Source organism: Lathamus discolor, chromosome 24, assembly GCF_037157495.1.
Source record: "Lathamus discolor isolate bLatDis1 chromosome 24, bLatDis1.hap1, whole genome shotgun sequence".
Taxonomy (NCBI): Eukaryota; Metazoa; Chordata; class Aves; order Psittaciformes; family Psittacidae; genus Lathamus; species Lathamus discolor.
Window position 1 is genome coordinate 1909358 of NC_088907.1, and position 22694 is coordinate 1932051.

Sequence of the window (22694 nt, forward strand, 5' to 3'; positions counted from 1 at the left end):
CAGCAGGGCTTTTAAAGAGGCTCCCACCCCTCCCTGACGTTCCCGGGGCGTTCCCGAGCCGGAGCTCACCTGGGGAATGGCTCCGTGGGGTTGCAACACCCAGGACGGGTCGGTGCGAGCAGGGACGCGCCGCAGGACCCGGCTCCGGCTCCTTCCCCTGCATGGAAGGGGGGCGATGGAAGGCGTTTGGGGACCACCCCGAAAGACCCCATTATCCTGCAGGGGTGGTGGGCTCCCCCCCCAGCCCCGCACCACCCCAAAGCCCAGCTCCTCCATCCCCTGCTGCATCCCCATCGCCCATCCTTTACTCCAAACCACCCACTATGGGTCTGGTGCGGGACAGGAGCTGCCCCATAAGGTGACGACATCACTGATTTGAACCAAAACCACTCGTTCTCAAGGGTGCAAGGGGCTGGGGCTGCTCTTTGGGGTGCTGGAAGCGCCAGCACCAGCTCCAAGCAGGGTTTTCTCCACCTCTCAGCCATCCCTAGGTGCACTGGGCCAGCAAAAGCTCTTCCCCACCTGGTAGCTGTGCTTGTGCAGTCACCTCCATAATTAATTGTCCCAGCAAATTGTACCCTTGTACGTCTACCAGCGCCGTGGCGCAGTGACTTGATGCCAAGATGAGATAGGGGCGTTATTGGGAGCTGCTTATTTAAGGATGCGCAGGAGGAGGTGATCTATTCCGGGCAGGAGCTGCCTGCTCAGAGGACCTTTAGGGACACCCCAGATGTGTCATCGCAGAGGCTCTCCACTGGCTTCCTCCTAATCTCGGTTGGGAGGAAGCAACCGGCTCCCGACCGAGATGCTCCCGTATCGTTGATGCAACACCCCAGGAGGGTGGGAATCCCTCCCGGACCCTGCAGGCAAACAGCTCACCTCTGAATCACGGCCTTTCATTATCCTCCTGGGCCTGGCGGATGTCACAACCGCATCCAGGCCCTTCTTTTTACAAGGCATCCAGGGCGTGTGCGGGTGCTCGGAGCAGCCACGTCCCATCCGGAGCCATCACAAGGAGCTTCCCAATGGGGTTGGGGCTCCCCGTTGGTGCCCACCAGCTTCGGGTCTGAAGGGTCGGGAGCTCTTTGGTGTCTCACGGACGAGCGCCGCTCCATGGGGAAGGGGTGACAACGAGACCCAGAGCCGGGGCTGTTTGGTGACCACCGTGATGGTGCTCACGCCATGGGCAATGCACTGCATGGCATTGCCCGCACGGTCAACCCCGGCTCCCCAAGGGGCACCGACCACCTTGGCCTGAGCTGTTCCTCCCACCTCCAAGGGCTTTCCATCTACAACAGATCCTTATCAAGGCTGCCTCACGCTGCAGGAATTCCCCAGCTCCCGACAGCCCCGTCATGCCGAGGAGCCGGTCTCCCAACCGCAAATGGGTGCCAAGAGTCCTACGGCACGTTCCCAGCCTGGTGCTGGGAAGAAGATGCCGGAGCCTCGGCTCCCCTTTTCCCCCCATCACCACCCCATTTGACACATTTCCTGTCCCATTAAGCACACACCACACCTCTCTGCTTCATTTCCATGGATTTGTTGCCAAGGCAGGGACAATAAATAGTCATTCCCGTTGTGAAATCCAGCCCAAGCTGAGAGGAGACACAGGGTGGCCACGGCCGAGCCGCGGTGTCGGCGCGGCGGCCACCATGGCCCTGCCTCGGGTCCTGTCACGTTTGGGTTGGGTTTGTTCACCTTTGGGCTTGTCCCTGCAGCACCAACGCTGCTGAGGTCCCTCCACCAGCTCTGTGTCAGGGGTCCCCATCCCATGGAGGTGCCCCCCGGCTCCCCCAGGACACAGCGCCGCAGGAATGGCGCCGCAGAAGAGGGAAGAGGGGATAACTCAAAGCACTCTGCATCCTTCCAAGCCCGCTTTTTGGCCCTCCGTGCACTCAGCCCCATCCCGGGGAGCCACCACTCTGTGGCGTTCACTGCTTTCCAATGTGCTGCGACGGCAGCGAAATCCCACCTCCTGTGGCATGGGGGGGATCCTGCTGCTGGCCCCACAGCTCCTTCTAAGCCCATGCCCCGAGCTTTGGGGGTGCCGGGTCCACACACACCACCCTGGTTCTGCTTGTGGGGTGCACTCAAATGGGGACCACTGGGCAGGAGCCACCCCAGGAACCAAGACCCATTACAGCAACCTGCATAGCCCCAGGACCATGCTCACCCACAGCACCCCTTGTACCCCACAGCATCTCTTGTACCCCCACAGCATCCCTTGTACCTCGCAGCATCCCTTGTACCCTGCAGTATCCCTTGTACCCTGCAGTATCCTTTGTACCCCACAGCACCCCTTGTACCCCACAGCATCCCTTGTACCCTACAACATCGCTTGTACCCCACAGCATCCCTTGTACCCCTGCAGCACCCCTTGTACCCCACAGCATCCCTTCTACCCCCACAGCATCCCATGCAGCCCTGCGGCATCCCTTGCACCCCCACAGCATTCCTTGTACCCTGCAGCATCCCTTCTACCCCCTCAGCATCCCTTGTACCCCTGCAGCACCCCTTGCACCCCCACAGCATTCCTTGTACCCTGCAGCATCCCTTCTACCCCTGCAGCATCTCTTGTGCCCCCACAGCATCCCTTGCAGCCCTGCAGCATCCCTCTCACCCTAAGCTCAGCACTGGGGCCAGCGGGGCTGTGCAACCCAGCAGCGAGTGATGCTCAGAGCCATGGTGGCTGCAGCCCCATCGCTGCTTTCCCCCCCAGTTCCCCTCTCCCACCCAGGACAAACGACGTCACCCCATCCTGGCTGGGATTTTCCAGTGTTTTCCTTTATTAATTTATACAAAACTGGTTGCAAGCTGGTAACAACCCGCCACCATCCCAGCCCCGAGCCCAGCCAGGGGCCAGCATCCCTGGAGAGGGGCAAAGGGGGGAGCACCACGGTACCCCCTGGCTTAGCACCCCCAAAACCTGGCCAGGCACAAGGCACCACGGTCCCTGCACTGCGGGAAGAGCAGGGAATAACACCCAGGCCAGGCATGGAGACGCTGGTGCTGGCCCCGGAGCCTGGGATGCCCCGGAGGTGCTCGAAGCACAAGGCACAGGGGGTCCCATCAGTGGCAGGGGGACGAGCCCAAACATCCAAGGGATTTGGAGGGGGAAAGGAGCCGAGTCCCTCTCGCTGCGATGCTCCGGGGCTGGGGGACCTGCAACCGGAGGCTTTTCAGGGCCGGAGGTGGGATAACCCCTGGGATAAAGGCTCTGGAGCAAAGGACGGAGAAAGGCGGCTCCGGAGCTGGAGCCAGGAACCCCCTTTACCACACCCTTGCTGGGGATGGGAAGGGAGGTGTCCTGACGGGAAGGAGAGGGCAGGAATGGAGCCGGGGAGGGGGATCCCTCCGCCCCGGGTAGGGATGCGGGGAGGAGATGAGCAGCGTTGTGCACTCAAGCACAAGGACCAGCATCCTCTCGCGCATCTCCGGTGCAGAGCCTGAGGCCTCGGGCGCCTTCCCGTCCCCCCACCGCCCTTCTACTTCCTCCGGCAGCCCTTGGCTGCATCCCCCATCATGTCCCAGTACTCTCCAAACTCCAGCTTGGCCTCGTCAGGGTCTCCCATGCATTCGATCTTCTCTTCCAGTGGTCCAACACACTGCAGCGGGAGCGGGGAGAGGGAAGAAAGCATTGGGGTGATGGAGCTGTGGGGTCCCGCAGGCAGCCCGTGCCCCCCCCCAACCTGCCCACCCCGAGGCTCTGCTCTCACCTTCCCCAAGTGGGGCAGCTTCTGCACCACGAGCTCCTGCATCTCGTTGGGGGTCAGGTATTCCTTCTGCCCCTTCACTGCGTAGCAATGGAACTGGTTGATGACGGTCTCGATGGCGCGCTCCACGTCGGTGAGCTCCTGGCAGTCCTGAGCGGGGAGAAGAGGGACACCTCAGACGGACGGAAGCCCCCGAGCAGATGTGCCAGATGTTCTACCCCTCAGCAACGCAATGAGCCCCCTTATCAGCACAATCCCCTTCGGCACAGATGTGAGACCCCCTCTTATAGTAAGGCCTCACTGCACAGATGCGAGACCCCCATACAGCTGCAAGACCGCTCCATCCAGATGTGAAACCCCTCCATACTGGCCCGAGACCAGTCTACACAGCTGCAAGACCACTCCGTCCTGACGCCAGACCTCTCCGTACAGACGTGAGACCACTCCGTACGGATTCAAGACCCCTCCGTACCAATGCCAAACCACTCCATCCGGATGGGAAACCCCACCGTCCAGACACGAAACGCCACCATCCAGATGCAAAATCCCCCCATCCAGATGCAACCCCCCCCTCCAGATGCGAAACCCCCCCTCCAGATGTGAAACCCCACCGTACAGATGCAAAACCCCACCGTACAGATGTGAACCCCCATCCAGATGTGAAACCCCCCTCCAGATGTGAAACCCCACCGTACAGATGTGAACCCCCATCCAGATGTGAAACCCCCCTCCAGATGTGAAACCCCACTATACACACATGACCCCCCCTCCTCCAGATGTCGCATCCCTCCATACAAGCTCTGCCCAGGCTCAGCCCCCCCCTGGAGCTCCCATACCCCCCCCCTTGCTGTGCCACCCCTCCCTGCAGCGTTGTCACCCCCCTGCCTCTGCTTGCCCGGGCTTCTCCCTGCCCGGGGCCAGCCAGGCTCAGCCACCCCGGCGTCAACACCCAGAGCGCGCGGGGGCCGCCGCTGCCGTCCGGACTGGTTCTTCCTCTCCTTTGCACAAGTGGTGGATGGAGGCAATGAGTCAGTGCCGGGCTGGGGCTCGGAGGCAGCAGGAGCCCCATTGGGGTTGCAGAACACCCCCCCCATCCCTTTCCCAAGCAGGTTTTGGGGGGGGGGGGGCAGAGCCCCGTGCGCCCAGCATCCCCATCCATTCAATAGGTAAAGCCGTGTTGGGAGGGCAACGGGCGGTGATTCGCTCGGCATCTGCGGTTTCCCCTTGCAACGCTCTCAAACCACAGCAGGAAAAGCCCATTAGGAAGAAGGCAGCGATCTTCAGAGCCTCAGCCCCGGCCACATCCTGCTCAGGTGCAGAGGGGGTGCAGAGGTGGGCACCCCGTGTTTGAAAGCCGAGGAAAACAGGAGCCTTTGTGCCATGGGGCATCCTTGGAGAGGTCGCAAGGAGCAAGCCCGGCTCCCGAAAGGCAAATCCATGGGAGCTGGAGAGAGCTGCCTGGTTCCCTGAGCTTTCAAGCAGGCTCCAAGCCCAAACCGGCCCCTTGGCTCCTCCACTGGAGTCTGCCTCCAGGACGGGGCTGTGCTGCTCGCAGTCACCCCATTCCCAGGGATGGGGCCCTGCGCCCCACATCCCAACGGGGGTCCCGGCCCTCCCATCGCCACCAACAGCATCGCTCAGGGACCTTGCGCTTCTTGCGGCAGTTGCACTGGCCCATGGCTGCTCCGCACGGGGTCTGCGGGTCCTCGCTGGCAGCGGTGCTGGGCTGTCCTCTCCAATGGGGAGCTGCAGGAGAAAGCCAGGCTCAGCAATGGGCTCGGGGAGGGAAGATCCCCCCCCTCTTCAGCGCAGCGCAAGGATGCGGTGAGCTGCTGGGACACGTCCCAGAGGGAACAAGTCATGGCAAAGCCAAAGGGAGCAGGATGGGTGCTGCTGGGACCCCCCCCCCCTTCATCCCCTATGGCGGTGCTGGGTCACTCACCCGCTCCTGGGGCTGCGCTGGGTGTGCGCGGGCTGCGGCGCGCAGGGGTTTTATACCAGGGGAGGTGTGAGTGGGAGCTCCCTGCGCTCCGGCTGCGGTGTGGGGCAAGGCCTTATCCCAGAGCCTGGCCCCGAGCCAGCGTGGGGCTGGGAAACGCCTCCTTTCCCCGGCCACAGGGATGGTTCCAAAGGCAAAGCCGGGATGGTTCCAAAGGCAAAGCCGGGATGGTCCCAAAGGCAAAGCCGGGATGGTTCCAAAGGCAAAGCCGGGAGGGTCCCAAAGGCAAAGCCGGGATGGTTCCAAAGGCAAAGCCGGGATGGTTCCAAAGGCAAAGCCGGGATGGTCCCAAAGGCAAAGCTGGGATGGTTCCAAAGGCAAAGCCGGGATGGTCCCAAAGGCAAAGCCGGGATGGCTGGAGGCGCGAGGGAGCAGCCGCCGGGTACCCCGTGGAGGGGGGTTTAGGGATTCCCAGCAGGGCCCGGATCTGGGAGCTGGATGCTGGGAATGGCAGCTCGGTTTGGGGCGCGGGGAGATGCCTCTGCCACCAACGCGACCCAAGATGAGGAGCGCTGATGCCATGGAGGTGCCAAGGCCACGGCGGCCACCGCAGCGGCGCTGCTGGAGGTGGTCCTGAGCTCCACCGCAGCCCCACATCCCTGCCACCCGTCGGGGTTGCACTGAGCAGGAAGGTGTCTGTGGGGCGCAGTGGGGCAGAGGGCGGGTTGGGAATGGCCCCATCACCACAAGGGCAGAGTGAGCCCCAGCCCACACAGCGTGGTGGTGATGGGGGGATGCAGGTGGGTCGGCCGAATCAGAGCCCCTCACTAAGAACAGCAGCGATGCCCAGGCTCAGGGGACCCTCCTTTATTAGCTCTGTGCTGGAGATCCCCATCACTTCCTCCCAACTTTCTCCCTCCTTATGGCCTTCGCCAGCTCGCCCATGAGCCGCCAGTACTCGCTGAACTTCAGCTCCTCGTCCTTGTTCACATCCAGCTCCTGCATCTTCTCCTCCAGGGAGGGGACATCCTGCAGGGAGGACAGAGGAGGCTCGGCTGTGTCCTGGTGCCCAGCGGGATGGGGATGGGGGTGGGAAGGGAATGGGGAAGAGAAAGTGGAAGGAATGGGGAAGGGGAAAGAAGGGGAAAAGGATGGAATGAGGATGGGGGTGGGGATGGGAATGGAATGCAGATGGGGACAGGATGGGGATGGAGCTGGGAATGGGATGGAGATGAGGATGAGGATGGGGATGGGGATGAGGATGGGGATGGGAATGGGAGGGAGATGAGGATGGGGATGGGTTGGGGATGAGGATGGGGATGGGGATGGGGATGAGGATGGGGATGGGGATGGGGATGAGGATGGGGATGGGGATGGGATGGAGATGAGGATGGGGATGGGTTGGGGATGGCTGGGTATGGGGATGGAGACTGGATGCAGGTGGGGGTGTGGATGTGGATGGGATGGGAAGGGGATGGGATGGAGATGGGGATGGAGATGGGATGGGGATGGTTGGCTATGGGGATGGAGATGGGATGCGGATGTGGATGGGATGGGAAGGGGATGGGCACAGGGATGAGGATGGGGGGGAGCAGGAGCTGCCGCTCGCTCTTGCTCACAAATCCCAGGGTCCCAGATCAGCCCCCAGCCCAGGGGCACCCCCACCACCCCCCCGAACCCCTTCCCGCTGCCCCACAGACCCTGCCCCTCTCCTCACCTTCATCAGGTTGGGCAGCTGGAGCTGCACCAGGGCCCTGAACTCGCCGGGGGTGAGGGAGCCCTTCCTGCCCTCCTGCCCCGCGTGGCCCAGGAACGCAGTCACCAGCTTCTCAATGGCCAGCTCCAGCTCGGTCAGCTCCGTGGCCATGGGGCACGGCTCGGGGCTGGGAGGGGTCGGGGGCACGGAGGTGATGCATGAGGAGATGGGGACCCCGCTCCCCTTCCCCAGCCCAGGGCACAGGGGGGGGACCACAGCCCTTTAGTGCTCCAGTGCAGTGGGGGCACGTCAGGAAAGGGATGGGGACACAGCGAGGTTTCCTGCTGCAAATGCCGGTGCTATTCCCTACAGGAATTCCCTACTTACCCCTGGCTCCTGCAGGCAGAGAAGCTCTCAGCACCACCACCCCCCAGGGAGGCTTTAGACCCTATGGCAGGTTTTAGACCCTATGGCAGGTTTTAGACCCGTGTTTCCCCCTCTCCGTGCCTCAGGAATAGGGTTTCCTGTTGTAGCCGGATGGACGGAGGCACCGACGCTGCCCGGGCGCACCCACGTCCTCCTCTGCTCCCTCCCCATTGTGGGCAATGGATCAAGCTCAGTGTGATGTGAACGCATCCCGGGCTCCACGGCACTGCTGGGATGCTCCGGGATGGGACCAGGATGCAGAAGGACATGAGGGGAGACAGCGGGTTCGCACCAGCACCCCCAGGCTCAAGCGTCCCATAGGGATTGAGCATCCCAGGGGATTCATCCCTGAGTGCATCCCTGCAGGCTGCCTTGGGGATGAGGCCCCCAGCACCCTGCTCGTGTCGTGCCATTCCCGGTGCCTCATCCCAGGCTGTGATCCCGCAGTGGGGACCCGCACGGAGTGAGAGTTGTGACTCAGCCACCCACTGTCATCACCCCTATTAACAGTGGGCTTTGTGGAAATTAATTAATCCGGATTAATGAGGGGGTTGGATCGAGCCTTTCCCCTTTAATCATGGGGTATTTATAACATGGCAGCGCTGGCACGCTTCCATCTGGGATACGCAGCAGCTCCAGACCATGGCACCGCAGTTCCCACGGCCACATCCCATGTCCCGGCACTGCTCCTTGGATGTGCCCAATGCGGGGGGGTCTCATCTCTGCACAGAGCATGGCACAGGCACCCCGGATTCCCTGCATGCCACGGGGAGCGTATCCATGGGGATAGCCCCATCTCCATCCCAGCACCCGCAGCAGAGCACACGGGAAGGGGATCCCACCCCAGCAGTGTTCTGGGGACCCACAGAGGTCACTGGCACTGCTGAGCCCTGACCCGCTCCCTGCATCTCTCCATAGGGATGGGGATGGGCGGCCCGGTCCCCACCCCGCACCCGTCACACCAGCTCACGGGGCAGGAATTGGCTTCCTGCAGCCCCATCCGGTCCATCCCCTTCCCGGGATGATGGGGGACATGGGGACGAGACTTCCGCTGTGCCCCACGTCAGGGGACAGGGATGGTGGCTTGGGAAAGCTCCGGGGTGAGTCAGGGACGGGGACAATTGGGGTGAATCAGCGGCCCCAAGAGCCAGGCGGGCCCGTGACTCCCTGCCTCTGGAATTCGGGGTGCCAGGATGGGGCGAGGAGCTGCAGCAACCCCGCAACAGGATGCGGCCAAGTGACAGGGTTGAAGCGGGGATCCCTGCTCAGGGTTGTCCCCATGGGCAAGGCACAGTGACCCATCCATAGGGATCTGGCGCTGCTGGGAGAGGGCAGAGCATCCTAGGAACCTGTGTGTTGGGATGAGAGCTCGGGGTGCATCCCTGTCCCCATGTATCGTCCCATTGGATCCCAACCACTGTGGGTCCCCCCCGCCAGCTATCGGGAATCATTGGACGGCACTGATTTGAATGATGCTCGGTGCCATCATGATCCGCCCCCCCCGCCTTCCATTGCCACAGCAGCTCCAAACCCCAGGCATGGAAAAGCCTCTTCCCTGCTCCGGCAATGGGCTGGAAAACCAAGATGAGCCCAGCCCCGGCCCCAGCAACCGGAGCTACCGGTTGAACTGGGTGCAAGTGGAGCAGCGCGGAGTGGCAGTGGCTGAAACCTGTTCCGAGCTGTGTGTAAACCTCCCGGCACGGCCCTCGCTGCTCCCGCTTTGCTAAGAGCTTGTCCTGGGGATGCGCCGGGGCGGCCGCGCCGGCTCCGCTCATCCCCTGCCAGCACCGCCGGGAGCAGGACCACGGCCCCTCCAGCCCCCAGCCACGGCCCTTGGCCATAGCCTGGCCCGATCCTGCTCCCCGGGGAGGGCTGGGGATGGATGGGAGCCAGGGTCGGACGCTCAGCCCGTGGTGGCCCCGTGCCACTGCACACGCAGGGGCCGGGGCTATATTTAAGCTCAGGACCCAATGGCAATGCCCGTTCCTGTCATGGGCAGCTGCGTCCCAACTGGGATCAGGCTTCCGGGAAGGGGTGGCCGGATCCTGCCCGCTGCCGCTGCACCGGGGACGGGACACGGCCAAGTGAGTGTCACCGGGTCCTGCCCTGCTTCCCCCTGGAAAAGCCTATTCCAGGCTCTGGAGCCGGTCTTCCATAGGGATCCCCGGCCTCAGGGTCTCCCCCCCTCCCTGCCCAAAGCCAACCTGGGAGCTGTGTCCTGCTGGGAAGCAGCTCCTGAGCCTCCATCCAGGACCTGAGCTTCCATCTGGGACCCCCAGCTCAGTCTGGGACCCCCATTTCCATCTGGGACCCTTAATTCCAGCCAGGACCCTCACTTCTATTTGGGACCCCACTTCCATCTGGGACCCTGATTCCATCCAGGACCCTCACTTCTATCTGGGACCCTACTTCCATCTGGGACCCCAATTCCATCCAGGACCCTCACTTCTATTTGAGACCCCACTTCCATCTGGGACCCCTAATTCCATCCAGGACCCCAATTCCATCCAGAACCCCTCACACCAGACAGGGTCCCCCCTTTCCAACTCAACTGCTCCAGGACCCTCCCAAGACCCTGTCCGTCACCCCAACCCCTCCAGCCCCCCCATGCACCAGGTGCCACAGGGGGTCCCCAGGCTTTTTTCGGGGTCCCAAGGCAGGGACACAGCGTTTCCCAAGCACAGGAAGCGCAGGAGCTGGCACAGGAGGGCACAGGATATAATTAGCCCCAAATTAGGGCTGGAATCCGGGATAAAGAGCCCGGCACCACCCGGCTCTTGCGAAAAGCCACATGGGGCAGCTCCCAAAGGAAAGGGGGGGGGGGGGGTGATGATCCCTAGGTTGGGGGCTCCGCATTCCCGGTCCGTAACGAGAGCCGGGATTATCAGCGCCTGCGATGGGGAATCCGGTTTCCCGGCGGAGCCGTTGCTGCGGCAACCTCGGGGCTGGGATTGGGGAGCTCTTGTTCGCTCCACAAGAGGCTCCTCTGTGTGCGGGTCACCCGATAGCCCCCCCGGGCTCCCCCCCCCCCCCCCCCCGGGCTCCATTGGCTCCCATTGCACGGCTGAGGACACCGGATCCCAGCGCCGGGCGGAGGGAGGAGGGATGGGATGGAGCCGGCAGCGCGGTGCTGAGTGATGGGGGATGCCGGAGGGGGATGCCGGGATCCCACTGGCACTGGGGCATCCAAGGCCGGGTTCTTCCAGGAAACCGTTCCATGGCTTTAGAAGTGCTTTAAGCTCCCTTCCAACCCATTCCCAGAATTCCTATGGCCCATAGGGCACATCCATGGTGAAGGTAGAAGCAAGACCCAAACACCCCCAAGGTGACTCAGCATCCCCATCCCATAAGCACTGATGGGGCAGGATGCACTCCTCTCCATCACCCTGGACCCGTGTGTGGTGACCAGGGCCCCGGGGTACCATGGATGCGGGCTCCCCGTATCCCGGCCCCCGCGAGGGGGGCCCGGCGGTGCCAGCCGGACTGTCCAGCCCCGGTATCGGATCCTCCCGCAGGGAGGGGGCCTGGAGCTTATTTAACGGCCCCGCTTAGCCCAGCCCGGAGCACTCGGAGCAGCGCGGAGCTCAGGTGAGCCCAGGTCCATGGGTGGGATGCAGGGACAGGAGATGCGGACCCCCCCATAGCCAGCTCTGCCCTATAGTGAAGCCCAAAGCGGATGCAATCGGGGGATGCTCCTTATGGTAAAAGGCGGAGCTGGTGGGTGCTCCCCATAACCCAGTGGGTGCTTCCCCACAGCCGGAATCATGGCATCGCAGCTGGAAGGGGCCATGGAGACGCTCATCAACGTCTTCCATCACTACTCGGGCAAAGAGGGGGACAAGTACAAGCTGAGCAAGAAGGAGCTGAAGGAGCTGCTGCAGAGCGAGCTGGGCTGCTTCCTGGAGGTAGGGATGCGATGGGATGCGGGGGGGGGGGGTCCCCGTTTTCCTTTCCATGCAATGGGGCATCCAATGCTGACGCTGTCACCCCCCCTAAACACAGACCCAGAAGGACACGGGTGCCGTGGAGAAGATCATGCAGGACCTGGATGAGAACGGCGATGGGGAAGTGGACTTCCAGGAATACGTGGTCCTGGTGGCCGCCCTCACCGTGGCCTGCAACACCTTCTTCTGGGAGAACGCCTGACCCCCATCCCGGCTGAGCACCCCCGAAGCGCAGAGCATCCCTTCCCCAGCTCCCCCTCCGCTTCCCAGCCCGCAGCATCCCATTGGGATCCAGCTCCATAATAAAGGCACCGACCCAGCCAGTGCTGTCAGCTCCTGCGCTTCCAGGGTGCCCCCTTCCTTGGGGATACCGGGAGCATTCCCTCTCCTAAGCCATAGGGAAAAGCCACCCTGTGCCTGAGGGCACCCCGGTCCCTCCATCGCACCCTGCCCCATAGGGTCTCACCCATTGGGGTGCAGGACATGGGGGGGGGGGGCAATATGGGGCTCCGAGGGTCCGGGATGGGGGGGCCCCCACAGGCTGGGGCACGTCCCGGGCCCCGCGCCCCACGGGGCTGGAGGAACCGGTTCTTATCGGCTCGCCCAGCGGGAGCGGAGCCAGCGGCCCCCGCGCTGAGCCCCGCGCAGGGCCGGCAGCGCCATCGTCTGCCCCGGCTGCGGCTGGGCCGGCTGCGGAGCGCCCGGGGGGCAGCGGGCACGGGTTCGGGTCCCCGCGGGGCAGCCCCGGCCGTGGGATGGGGATGGGATTGGATGGGGATGGGATGGGAATGGGATGGGAAAGGGGATGGGGGGGGCGATGTGGGATGGGGATGGGAATGGGAAAGGGGATGGGAATGGGATGGGGATGGGATTGGATGGGGATGGGGTTGGATGGGGATGGGATTGGATGGGGATGGGATGGGGATGGGATGGGGATGGGGCGATGCGGGGCGCGCTGGTTGCGTCTTCATTTCCCTGCTGCAATCAGTGCGATCCGCTGGGGATAGAGGAGGGGCAGCGGGACGAGGTGGCAGAAACCGCTTTAATACCCGAAGAGCCGCTTGTGCACTTGCTCGCTGTAGGGTTTGGTTCCTTTAAAGGGGATGGGAGGTAAAAGAAGCTTAAAGAGGAGGCATAGGGCAGGAGATGGAGGATGCTGGAGATGCGGTGAGGGATGGAGCATCCCTGCTCTGGAGCCAGGCTGAGGGAGCTGGGCTGGGGCAGCTGCAGAAGAGAAGGGTCCTGAAGGGGAGACCTGAGAGCAGCTCCAGTGCCTGAAGGGGCTGCAGGGAACCTGGAGAGGGGCTTGGGATGCAGGGATGCAGGGACAGGCCAAGGGGAATGGCTTGAACCTGCCCGAGGGGGATGGAGATGGGATCTGGGGCAGAAGCCCTTCCCTGGGAGGGTGCTGGGACACTGGGATGGGTTGAATGGAGAAGGTTTGGATGCCCCATCCCTGGCAGTGCCCAAGGCCAGGTGGGATGGGGCTTGGAGCAAGCTGCTCCAGTGGAAGGTGCCCCTGCCTTGGAGCTGGATGAGCTTTAAACCCATCCCATCCCCATCCCATCCCCTTTCCCATCCCCATCCCCTTTCCCATCCCATCCCCATCCCAATCCCATCCCCATCCCCATCCCAATCCCATCCCCATCCCCATCCCATCGCCATCCCAATCCCATCCCATCCCATCCCATCCCATCCCAATCCCATCGCCATCCCCATCCCCATCCCGCCCGCCTGAGGGACCCCCGCCCGGCATCAACCAATAGCCGCTCTGGAAACCCAAACGTCACATTTGCCCACCCAATAGCAGAGGCCGTAGGGCCGCGCTTGACTCCGCCCCTTCACTTTGCGCGCCGCCGCGGCCGCCATTTTGGCCGGTGGAGGGAGAGGAGCGGGGGGGGGGATTTGTTCCTGTGGTACTGCCGCCATTTTGTCGCGGCCGTTCGAGCACGGCTGGAGCGGGCGGAGGGCGCTGAGTCTGCCCCGCGCCACCCGCAGCCACCGCTGCCGGGACCTGGCGACCGTCGGCTTCGGTGAGAGCGGCCGGTCCGGCCCGAGGGGGGACGGGGACCGGCTCCGAACGGGAGGCCGCAGGGCGTTCTGAGGCGGTGGGGGGAGGTTGATCCTTGCCCGTTTGGATGGCGGTTGTTGCCGTTGTTGTTGCCGTTGTTGTTGCCGTTGTTGTTGTTGCCGTTGTTGTTGCCGTTGCCAGGGCTTTGTGCACGCAGGGCTGCGCTTGTAGGGCTGCATTGCCGGCCCAGGGCAGGCCTCACCTTTCGGCCCTGCTTCTGCGTTGTTGGGGGGGGGGGAATGCTTTTAAACCCCATTTTTAATTAAAAAAAGTGGGTTCCGGCTGCCTGCTGGCTCCATTTCTGTGTGAGCTATGCTAAAACTCGGTAAAGAAAGCGGTTTGTTGGAGGTGTTCGGAGGGTGGCTGCTTTCGGCCCTTGAATTTGAGTGGGATCGGTAAAAACGGGACAAATCGGTGTGCAAATCGTTTGCTGTGAGCCCGTTGTTTCGGGGGGCTCCTCGCTGCCAAAGCCCCGGGGCTGGAGCATCGGGAACAGCTCCCGTTAGATCCCTGGGCTGCTTTCATGGGCAGCTCCTGTGGGGGAGAACCCCGTTAGGGCAGCGTTAGGTCCTACCCCCCCCTTACCGTTTGTATCTGTCCCAAGTGGCGGTCAGCACATTGAGAGGGTGAAACCTGAATGTTTTTAAGCCATTTGGGACTGTTTTAGGGTAATATAGAGGTTTTCTTGCTGAGGGTGTGATGTCTGCCTTAAAACAAGGCTGAGAGCGTAGGGAGTGTGGCAGTGCGTTGGGTCCTGGCCTAAACAAGGCATTGAGGTGCTGGTTTGATGGCTGGGGGGGGGTGAGTTTTGCATCATCGCCCCTGCCAGTAGCCCCATTTCTTAGTAAGGTTGAGTTAGTTTGACTTGGGGGGGTGTGAAGCCCACTGTATCCTGGGTTTAATGCTACACAATGCATGAATAGAATACCTGTTACTGATTCTGCCCCTGGAAGCAGCCAGGATGCGGTCATTTCAATGGGGGGGGGGGGGGGGCTGTCCATGGGCGATCCCGGTGCTGTGTGGCTGAGGCTGCTTCTCCTGTCTTGCAGATTCTCTTGAGCTGAAGATGGCTGCACAGTCAGCGCCGAAGGTCGTGCTCAAGAGCACCACCAAGATGTCTCTGAACGAGCGGTGAGGAAGCCAACAGCAGCTTCAGCTCATAAGAAATCGTTGTCCTTAGTTATCACTGCCCAGTGGCCCACACAAAACCCAGCCTGGTTTCGGCCCTCTTTTAACCTCACTAAAGCAAGCCGATGGCTATGCACCTCTGTCTTAAACCGCACCAAAGGTGGTACCCGAGGTTTAAAGGGCGAGTGTTTTCGGAGCGGTTCGATCCGTCGCGGTTTAATAGGAAACCCTTGCGACACGTAAATCTGGTGGGATGTGTTATAACCCGAGAGAGAAAAGCTCACACCCTCCCTTTTCTCTTCCACGTGTGTTTTACATTGATAGAGTCGACGCTGCAGCACGGTAGCATGTTACCCAAGCTGCAGGAGGCTTGCTGCTTTGTCCAAGGCAGACACACGTGCATGTGGTCTGGCCTGTAAGAGGCAGGCAGCGGGCCGCTGAACAAGCCCAAAGGCCCTTTAACAACGTTGTGGGCCTTGTAAGAGGCAAATGCTTTGCTTCATCTCCATCTCTTTTTCTCTCTCTTGCCTTGATTCCTTTATTTCTTCTGTTGAGTATTCCTCTGGTTTTCCATGCCGTTGAGCTCGTGCAGTTCGGCAGTGGTCACTAACAGCAATGCAGCTCTGTTTCACTTTCCTGCTAACCACTCTTGGATTATCTATGTTGGTAGCATGGAGCCAGGGAGGAATAGAGCCGTGTTTGTGCTGCCCCTGCTCTAGCAAGTGCTGCAGGGAGATGGATGGAGAGGCCAAACTGGTGCTCAGTTATCCTAGGCAAGATATGGGGCAGAGCAGGGGAAGCCTTGTTAGCCCGTTTTGGTTTGGTCAGGCCACAGTTCCCATCTCTAAGTGTTCCCTTTCACAGCCCCAGCACCCAGCGGGATGCAGATGGGCTGCTCCTAAGGAGGCTGCCATCTTGCTGCTCCTGTATGCTCCTAAAGAGAAGATCCTTTGTGCCCCAAAGAAATTGCCAGGTGAACTGTTTCTCTAAGCAGCCACCCTTGGGTGGTGGCATTTCTCTTATGGGGCACCAGAGGCCACCAGACTGTCCTTCGGGGGATGTCTTTTGTTAAGGTGCCTTTTGGCCTTGAGTTTTTAACCCTCTTCGAGGGTGAATTTGGCTTTTGCAGTCAGATTTCCCTTTGCTTTTGTGTTCCTGTGATGTCCTCTCCCATCTGTCACGACCATCTCTGCTTACTGCTTGTTGTCATTCCTTCTGCCATTTCTAACCTCAGTAACCTAAAGCTTTCTCACTTCTCGATTAATACGCAGCATCATTTCTGAGTTTCCAATTCTTGCACACTTGTGGAAAACAAGGAATACCTAATCCCATATGCCGTGACCTAAGTACCACTCTTTACGTAAGGTTCATGGGATCTGGAGATCCAATCTTGAGAACCATGAAATGCCAATAAATGTATGTAATAAAAGCTTTCTTTAAACACCCGTTTTATTCGACCTTGAAGCTTTACTAACATGCTGAAGAACAAACAGCCGATGCCAGTGAATATTCGGGCTACCATGCAGCAGCAGCAGCAGCTAGCCAGTGCCAGAAACAGAAGACTGGCCCAGCAGATGGAGAACAGACCTTCTGTCCAGGCGGCTTTGAAGCTCAAACAGGTGAGAGACAGCCACGGGTTCTGATGCCTGGCACCAGCACGTGGATGGGGGGGAAAATGCCCTTGGATGTTCAAACTGGGAGACCTGGAAGGGACTTGCAGGAAATGCCGCTTTTTCCTTTAGATAAGTAACGCTTTGTGACTCCGTGGTTCACGTTGGGCGTGCTTTGTGCTGGTTGTTGATGTCTCCTCTCTGTTTTTTCAGAGCAGTGGTTCTCAGGCTGGGTTGCTGGATCTGCGAGTGCTTCACCTCACACTCCAGCTGCAGTTCCAACTGCTGTGGGTTATTCCCAGTACTTACTGGCCAGTTGAGGCTGGTTGCTCCCATCCCCAGCTCCATCCTCTCCTGGTGCACTCCCTTGATAGCAGCTGGCTGCGAGGAACAGAGGAACAAACTGATGTGGGGCTGAAAGCTAGAATGCAGGCTTGGATTTAAGGCACAGGGTTGAATTCTCCTTAGATAAAGAGTATTTATCATCTCGCCTTTCAGTGAGGAGTCCTACCGATTATGTTCCTCCAATTGCTTTCTACCTGAGCACATCTGTTAGATCTTAATTTCCTTGCTGAAATCAGTGTGCTTCTCCTTAACTCTGGACTGAAAGAAGTGGCAGGAGGGGTGGCTGGTAAGAGAAGCTTAAAGAGGATGTGTAGGGCGCAGCATTGAAGGATATGGGGTGTTGGAGATGCGGCGAGGGCTGGAGCAGCTCTGCTCTGGAGCCAGGCTGAGAGAGCTGGGCTGGGGCAGCCTGGAGAGGAGAAGGCTCCTTAAGGGGAGACCTTAGAGCAGCTCCAGTGCCTAAAGGGGCTGCAGGAAACCTGGAGAGGGGCTTGGGACAAGGGATGCAGGGACAGGCCAAGGGGAATGGCTTGAACCTGCCCGAGGGGAGACTGAGATGAGCTCTTAGGCAGAAGCTCTTCCCTGTGAGGGTGCTGAGGCGCTGGCACAGGGTGCCCAGAGAAGCTGTGGCTGCCCCATCCCTGGCAGTGTTCAAGGCCAGGCTGGATGGGACTGGAAGAGCTTTAAGCTCCCTTTAACCCAGACCAGTCTGGGATCCTATGAAATGGAAGCCTGTGGGGTAGGGCCTGAGCTCTGCAGCGAGCTCAAGCAGCAGCATCGCATGACTTGACTGCACCATTAGTTCCATGTAATTCTGTACATTCTCTCCCACATGAGGAGGAAGCCTTGGAAATGTCTCCCTGGCAATGTCTCGGCTGAGCTGCCTCCCCACATAGCTGGAATTCTTCAACCTGCCACATTCAGGGCTCGCTCTGATAAAGAGGAATGCAGCTGCTGTTTAAGATCTCTTGAGGCTCCTGTTGTTAGGCTGTGGTGGCAGGCGGCCTCACAGAGCCTGGAAACAGCAGCTCTGGAAATGGCTTCAGGATGTTTGGAAAGCTTAAGGATTTCCACAAGTGATAAGTGAAACTGGATTTAAAGGGTGAGCTTAGTGCTGAAGTGCTGCAAAGGAGCAGGGAAGAACTGAACTTCTGGCTTAGCTCCTAAACCCATTTGACTCCTAAACCCCTTTGGTTTCTGTGTTCAGCATAGATGTGCTTCCATGGATTTCTGCAGATAAAGGGAAGGCCATGGGGGGATTTGGGAACCTGGATTCTGTTGTGTTGCTCTTTGAAGTTGGGCTCTGGGAGGCGATTGGATTTTCCCAAGTGCAGGCTGTCACCAGGAGCATTCGTGATCCTTTGGGATGTAGCTCCTCTCCGAAGGGACCATTGCGAGCTCCTGTGGAGCAGTTTGTGTGCGATTCCTGGGTTTGTGGTTTGCAGCCGAGTGCACGAGTGCTTAAATAAACCTCCTGTGTTCTGTCTTTAATGCAACCCCATTTATACTGACTGGTTCTGAACATGCCTTTGCTTAGTAGCTGGAGCAGACCAAGGTGCTCTGGGGCAGAGCAGAAGGGCCAACCCTCTTGGGCCTGTTTCAGCCCCAGGTCCAGCAGTTTAACTTTAAACTCGGGTGGTAAGTGACATCAAGGAGTCGTTGGATGTGGATCATACACATGCTTTCTCTTTCCTTCCTGCTGGTGAGGCTGGGCACAGGAGAGAGGAGGCCCCTGGTTTAGGCTGTTGGGAATATGACTTACCTAAACTGGGATGTAAACTGCCTAAGCTGGGATGTAAAGCCCACCTTGGTGAGGAGTTGAGCCATGTCTGCAGCCCTTCTGTGTGAGCATTTGGGAGCAGGAGCTCTGGGGAATGGATTCTGGTGAAGAACCCACTTCAAAAGCCAAACACCCAGTGATGACTGTTCTGCTGCTGCTCTGGTGAGGGTAAATCTCTTCAGTATAGTTTGCTTCTTGTATAAACGGAAAAGTGGATGCTTTTCCTAGCTTTGTATGGAAACAGGATGGGGTTAGGGAATGCTATCCATGGTGCGTGGCTCACAGATGTCACTCCCTCCGTGGAGGGAGGCTGGGTTTGTGCAGCAGGGATCTGCTTGGACTATCCCAGCAGAAGGGATCATTGGGCTGCCTTCAGGATGAAGGATCTGCTTGGCTTTGGCCTGAGCAGCACTGCTGAAAGCAGAGAGTAAAGTGCTTCCTTGTCTCTGGACACACACAGGGCTTTGCTCTCTGCCCTGCACCAGTTCTCCCTCCCAGACCAGCCTGTCTGCCTTTGAAGCTTGATTATATACTGCAGCGAGCTGGTAGCCCTTTGGTTTCCTTAGAGTAAGATACACCAGAGCAACGCCCCTGTTGTGTTGATGGGTGGCAACTGTGCTGGTTGTGGGGCAAGTCCACGATTGCTGCATGACTTTTTTCCCCTTTCTTACACGTCTTTTCTTCCAGAAGAGCTTGAAGCAACGCCTCGGGAAAAGCAACATCCAGGCCCGGTTAGGCCGACCAGCGGGGCCCCTCGCTCGTGGAGCCATGGGGGGAAGAGGATTGTCCATGGGGCAGAGGGGTTTGCCGCGGGGAGCCATGCGTGGAGGCCGGGGAGCCAGAGCTCTGCTGCGAGGAGGGATCCCACTCCGAGGTCAGATCCCAATCCGTGTGGCACTGGAGCTGCTGGGCTGTCACCAGTGATGTTCTTGACAGCGTGACTCTGATTCTGTCGGAAAACTGATCGCTTTCCCATTGGAATTCCCTCTCTCAAAGGTCAGAGCCTGCTGCGTGGAGGACGAGGGATATCCCCCAGGATGGGCCTGAGGAGAGGTGGCCTTCGAGGCCGTGGTGGCCCTGGAAGAGGAGGTCTGGGCCGAGGCGCGATGGGCCGTGGAGGACTCGGAGGCAGAGGTTGGTGCTCGCAAGCGTAATAACACCCAGGGAGCTGTAATTCCTTCTGCTTAAGGCCTAGAACACGAGTGGTGCAGCCCCAAACCCCTCTGAATCCATGCATGGCATAGAGCTAAATGAAGGCTTTAATTCCCAAAACACCCAGTGGAGCTCCCTGACTGGGCCAGTGCCCGTGAAGGGCTCTGGACATGGCTGCTGAAGTTGTACCCATGGCTTGGAACGGTGGGGAGGCAGCAGGTACCCCTATTGAGGGAGACTGCTCCGTCTCCTCATGCTGAGGGATGTGATGCAGGGCCTGTGTAGACCGAGAGGCTCCTAAACCCATCAGTCAGGGGGAAGTGAGCAGAGGAGAAAGTCGTAACCCTGCCAAATAAACTCCAATTCAGCCTCTGGAACTGAATCCATTTGGATAAATGAACTCTCTTCACCACAGGGAAGGGTGAAGCAGGAGGAAATGAGGAGGCAGCTGTGCTGGATGGTGGCTCATGTTTCAGACAGCTGTTTGGGTAGAGCAGCAGCCAGGTGTGCTCTCACGATCCTGTGGGATTGGCTCCGTGTTTGTGGGAGCAGTTACCAGGAAGCTGCTGATCCCTCCACAACTTCAGCCTGACACATTTGGGCTCCTGAGTTAGGCTGAAAGCCTCGGGATTCCATGGCAAAACGGGCTTATAAGGGGTGATGCTGTTGCTCCTTGGCCATCAAAAGCTTCGGCCTGAACCAGAGGCGTGTGGAATCCCGGGAATCTCAGCAGGGGGGTGGGTGCTGGAGCTGGGATCAGGCACCTGGATTCCCAAAGCCCGTGCTGGGTGTAACCATCCTCTTGTCCCCCCCCAAGGTCGTGGTATGGCCGGCCGAGGCCGGGGCGGCTTCGGAGGCCGTGGCAGAGGCCGGGGCCGAGGCAGAGGATCGGCGCGGCCGGCGCTGACCAAGGAGCAGCTGGATAACCAGTTGGATGCCTACATGTCTAAAACGAAAGGACACCTGGACGCCGAGCTGGATGCTTACATGGCTCAGACAGACCCCGAGTCCAACGACTGAAGGGCCTTTCCCAGAGACCTTGTGGAAGTTGGTGTGTGGTGCCCGGAAAGCTAAACATGGAAAAAACCTGATTCCCGCCGGGAGGAGCCGCCGGCGTAGGGAGCAGCCCGGGCTTTAGTGTCTTCCTTTCACGTTTTGATACTCTCTGTTGTATGAAACCTCTTCCTTTGGGATTGTTTTTATATCTTTATTTCTCCTCTCCCCCCTGCCCCCCAACATGAACGTGAACCCGCTGACATTGGTGCTGGTGACACGATCCCGTGGTTCCGTGCCTCTTTTAAGCTCCGTGGTGGCATTTTGGGATCGCCCCCATCCCCAAACGCCACCCCAGGGCCGAGCTTACACCCAGGGCTCAATTCGACCCCGTCTTGAAGCCACAAAACCCCCTTCCCAGGAGGACGAACCCTCGGGGCCGGTTTCCTTGTGGCGCTCCCCACGCCAGGGTTTGCCTCACGCTAGGCTTTGCCTCACACCACCGTTTCCTCCCGTTGTCGGTAGCCAGCGTTGCGGGCAGGGCACTGCCCAGGTTGCAGACTTCCTTTAGTTGGGTTTTACTATGGTTTTTAGATTAAAGTTTGGCTTCTTTTGGTTGTGTTGGAGCCGGTGGTTTCCATATCTGGTGAAAGGAATTGGAAGCAGGAAGTTCAAATGACAGCGGGGAGGGTGAAATGGAGTTGGGCCTCTAAAACAACAGGGTCCAACGTTCATCCCTTGTGGTATAACCTCCCCCCAAGTGCCCCTTTGTGCCTGTGCAGGCTGGGGTCTGCGCCCCGTTGGATTCAGCCATAATGTGAACCGGTCCAGTTTCCATGGAATCTTGTAGTTCTGGTTTCTTGTTAACAAAGGAGAAGTCGTTATCAAAGCGGTTGCGGACTCTGCTGCTTGTTTTCCCTGGAAATGGGGATTGTTGGGCCTGGAGCAGGGGGTACCAGGAAGCAGGAACAGGCAGGGGAGGGGGCAGGACTGCAGGCAGGGCTACAGGCAGCCAGAGAAGATGCAGCGGGAGCCGGGCCCCAGGTGAGCAGAGCCGGCTGGAGGCGGTGAGTAGGAGGTCCCTGTTCCTGTCCCCTTTCCCATCGACCCCATCCCATAGTCCCAAAACCAAGGAAAACCCCGGCTCCACCAGCCCCTGGAGTTAGGATGTGGCAGGATGGCCCATGAGCATCCCTCCTGCCCCATCATCCTCTCCCCATGAGCCTAAGCTTCAAGCATGGGGAGCATCCCCTGTCCCTGGGAGCAGGAGGTCTGGCAGGAGCCAAGCTCCCACCCAGCACCCATCAGTCTTGTTTGTCCCTGCCCTTGGGATCATTTGGGAGCAAACTGGGCAGCCCTGGGGCTGAGGAGATGGAGCTGGGACCCCGTCCATGCAGAGGGGATAAGGCTGGCTCTGGAGCTTGGCCATGGGTATGGCTACCGGGTGTTTTTCCAGTGGGAATGATGTGACTGCTGTCGCATCACTGGGGGGGGAGCTGGACCCCAGCCTGGGTTGGGTTGGAAGGAGCTTGGAGCTCATCCAGCTCCATGGTCAGGGACCCTTTCCACCGGAGCAGCTTGCTCCAAGCCCCGGTGTCCAACCTGGCCTTGAGCACTGCCAGGGATGGGGCAGCCACAGCTTCTCTGGGCACCCTGTGCCAGCGCCTCAAAACTGAGCCTTGAGGCAGTGTCCCCATGGCCGACAGCATGTGGGGTGCCTCAAGCCAGGGGTGGCCGTGGCCCTGTGCCGATGGGGAGCAGGCAGGGTGCTGGCAGCGCTGCCTCCTGTCCTTCGGCTAAGCCAGCACTGCCAACTGCTGTGTCTGCCACCGCCCCAAGGCTGCTGCAAGGCCTTGGGGCACTGACCCAGGAGCAGGACCCGGCTGCAGCGGCACCA

The 22694-nt window shown here is 59.9% G+C and overlaps 4 protein-coding genes across 6 annotated transcripts; 2 read left to right on the forward strand and 2 right to left on the reverse strand.

Annotated features, from left to right (window-relative positions):
* Positions 1-2777: 2777 nt before the first annotated feature.
* On the reverse strand, positions 2778-6406 carry S100A14 (S100 calcium binding protein A14). The gene is made up of 4 exons (XM_065660229.1): positions 5656-6406; positions 5359-5459; positions 3717-3863; positions 2778-3605 (listed from the first exon to the last, which is right to left on the reverse strand). Exons 2-4 carry the CDS (start codon positions 5389-5391, stop codon positions 3486-3488), a joined length of 300 nt encoding a protein of 99 aa, XP_065516301.1. The 5' UTR covers positions 5392-5459; positions 5656-6406; the 3' UTR covers positions 2778-3485.
* A 97-nt stretch (positions 6407-6503) lies between these two features.
* On the reverse strand, positions 6504-7891 carry S100A13 (S100 calcium binding protein A13). Its single transcript, XM_065660230.1, has 3 exons — positions 7736-7891; positions 7370-7535; positions 6504-6681 (listed from the first exon to the last, which is right to left on the reverse strand). The coding sequence occupies exons 2-3, from the start codon at positions 7517-7519 to the stop codon at positions 6547-6549; spliced, it is 285 nt and encodes a 94-aa protein (XP_065516302.1). The 5' UTR covers positions 7520-7535; positions 7736-7891; the 3' UTR covers positions 6504-6546.
* Positions 7892-9748: 1857 nt separating this feature from the next.
* Positions 9749-12041, forward strand: S100A1 (S100 calcium binding protein A1). Of its 2 annotated transcripts, XM_065660125.1 has the most exons (4): positions 9801-9858; positions 11290-11362; positions 11531-11679; positions 11777-12041. In XM_065660125.1, the coding sequence occupies exons 3-4, from the start codon at positions 11539-11541 to the stop codon at positions 11918-11920; spliced, it is 285 nt and encodes a 94-aa protein (XP_065516197.1). In that variant the 5' UTR covers positions 9801-9858; positions 11290-11362; positions 11531-11538; the 3' UTR covers positions 11921-12041. The 2 variants fall into 2 exon arrangements, with proteins under 2 accessions (XP_065516196.1, XP_065516197.1); XM_065660124.1 differs by lacking the exon at positions 11290-11362 and having other exon boundaries at positions 9749-9858.
* A 1536-nt stretch (positions 12042-13577) lies between these two features.
* CHTOP (chromatin target of PRMT1) lies at positions 13578-21423 on the forward strand. Of its 2 annotated transcripts, none has more exons than XM_065660091.1 (6): positions 13578-13751; positions 14839-14920; positions 16383-16536; positions 19343-19526; positions 19649-19786; positions 20622-21423. In XM_065660091.1, exons 2-6 carry the CDS (start codon positions 14856-14858, stop codon positions 20822-20824), a joined length of 744 nt encoding a protein of 247 aa, XP_065516163.1. In that variant the 5' UTR covers positions 13578-13751; positions 14839-14855; the 3' UTR covers positions 20825-21423. The 2 variants fall into 2 exon arrangements, with proteins under 2 accessions (XP_065516163.1, XP_065516165.1); XM_065660093.1 differs by having other exon boundaries at positions 13580-13751; positions 19340-19526.
* Positions 21424-22694: the final 1271 nt, after the last annotated feature.

Excerpts from the sequence above, each read along its gene's own strand:
- S100A14 (XM_065660229.1), bottom strand. The coding sequence starts at position 5,391 with ATGGGCCAGTGCAACTGCCGCAAGAAGCGCAAG. Across the intron at positions 3,864-5,358 it reads ACTGCCGCAAGAAGCGCAAG|GACTGCCAGGAGCTCACCGA; the intron begins GTCCCTGAGCGA and ends CTCCCCGCTCAG. Across the intron at positions 3,606-3,716 it reads AGCTGCCCCACTTGGGGAAG|TGTGTTGGACCACTGGAAGA; the intron begins GTGAGAGCAGAG and ends CTCCCGCTGCAG.
- S100A13 (XM_065660230.1), bottom strand. The coding sequence starts at position 7,519 with ATGGCCACGGAGCTGACCGAGCTGGAGCTGGCCATTGAGAAGCTGGTG. Across the intron at positions 6,682-7,369 it reads AGCTGCCCAACCTGATGAAG|GATGTCCCCTCCCTGGAGGA; the intron begins GTGAGGAGAGGG and ends TCCTCCCTGCAG.
- S100A1 (XM_065660124.1), top strand. The coding sequence starts at position 11,539 with ATGGCATCGCAGCTGGAAGGGGCCATGGAGACGCTCATCAACGTCTTC. Across the intron at positions 11,680-11,776 it reads AGCTGGGCTGCTTCCTGGAG|ACCCAGAAGGACACGGGTGC; the intron begins GTAGGGATGCGA and ends CCCTAAACACAG.
- CHTOP (XM_065660093.1), top strand. The coding sequence starts at position 14,856 with ATGGCTGCACAGTCAGCGCCGAAGGTCGTGCTCAAGAGCACCACCAAG. Across the intron at positions 14,921-16,382 it reads AAGATGTCTCTGAACGAGCG|CTTTACTAACATGCTGAAGA; the intron begins GTGAGGAAGCCA and ends TCGACCTTGAAG. Across the intron at positions 19,527-19,648 it reads AGGAGGGATCCCACTCCGAG|GTCAGAGCCTGCTGCGTGGA; the intron begins GTCAGATCCCAA and ends CCTCTCTCAAAG.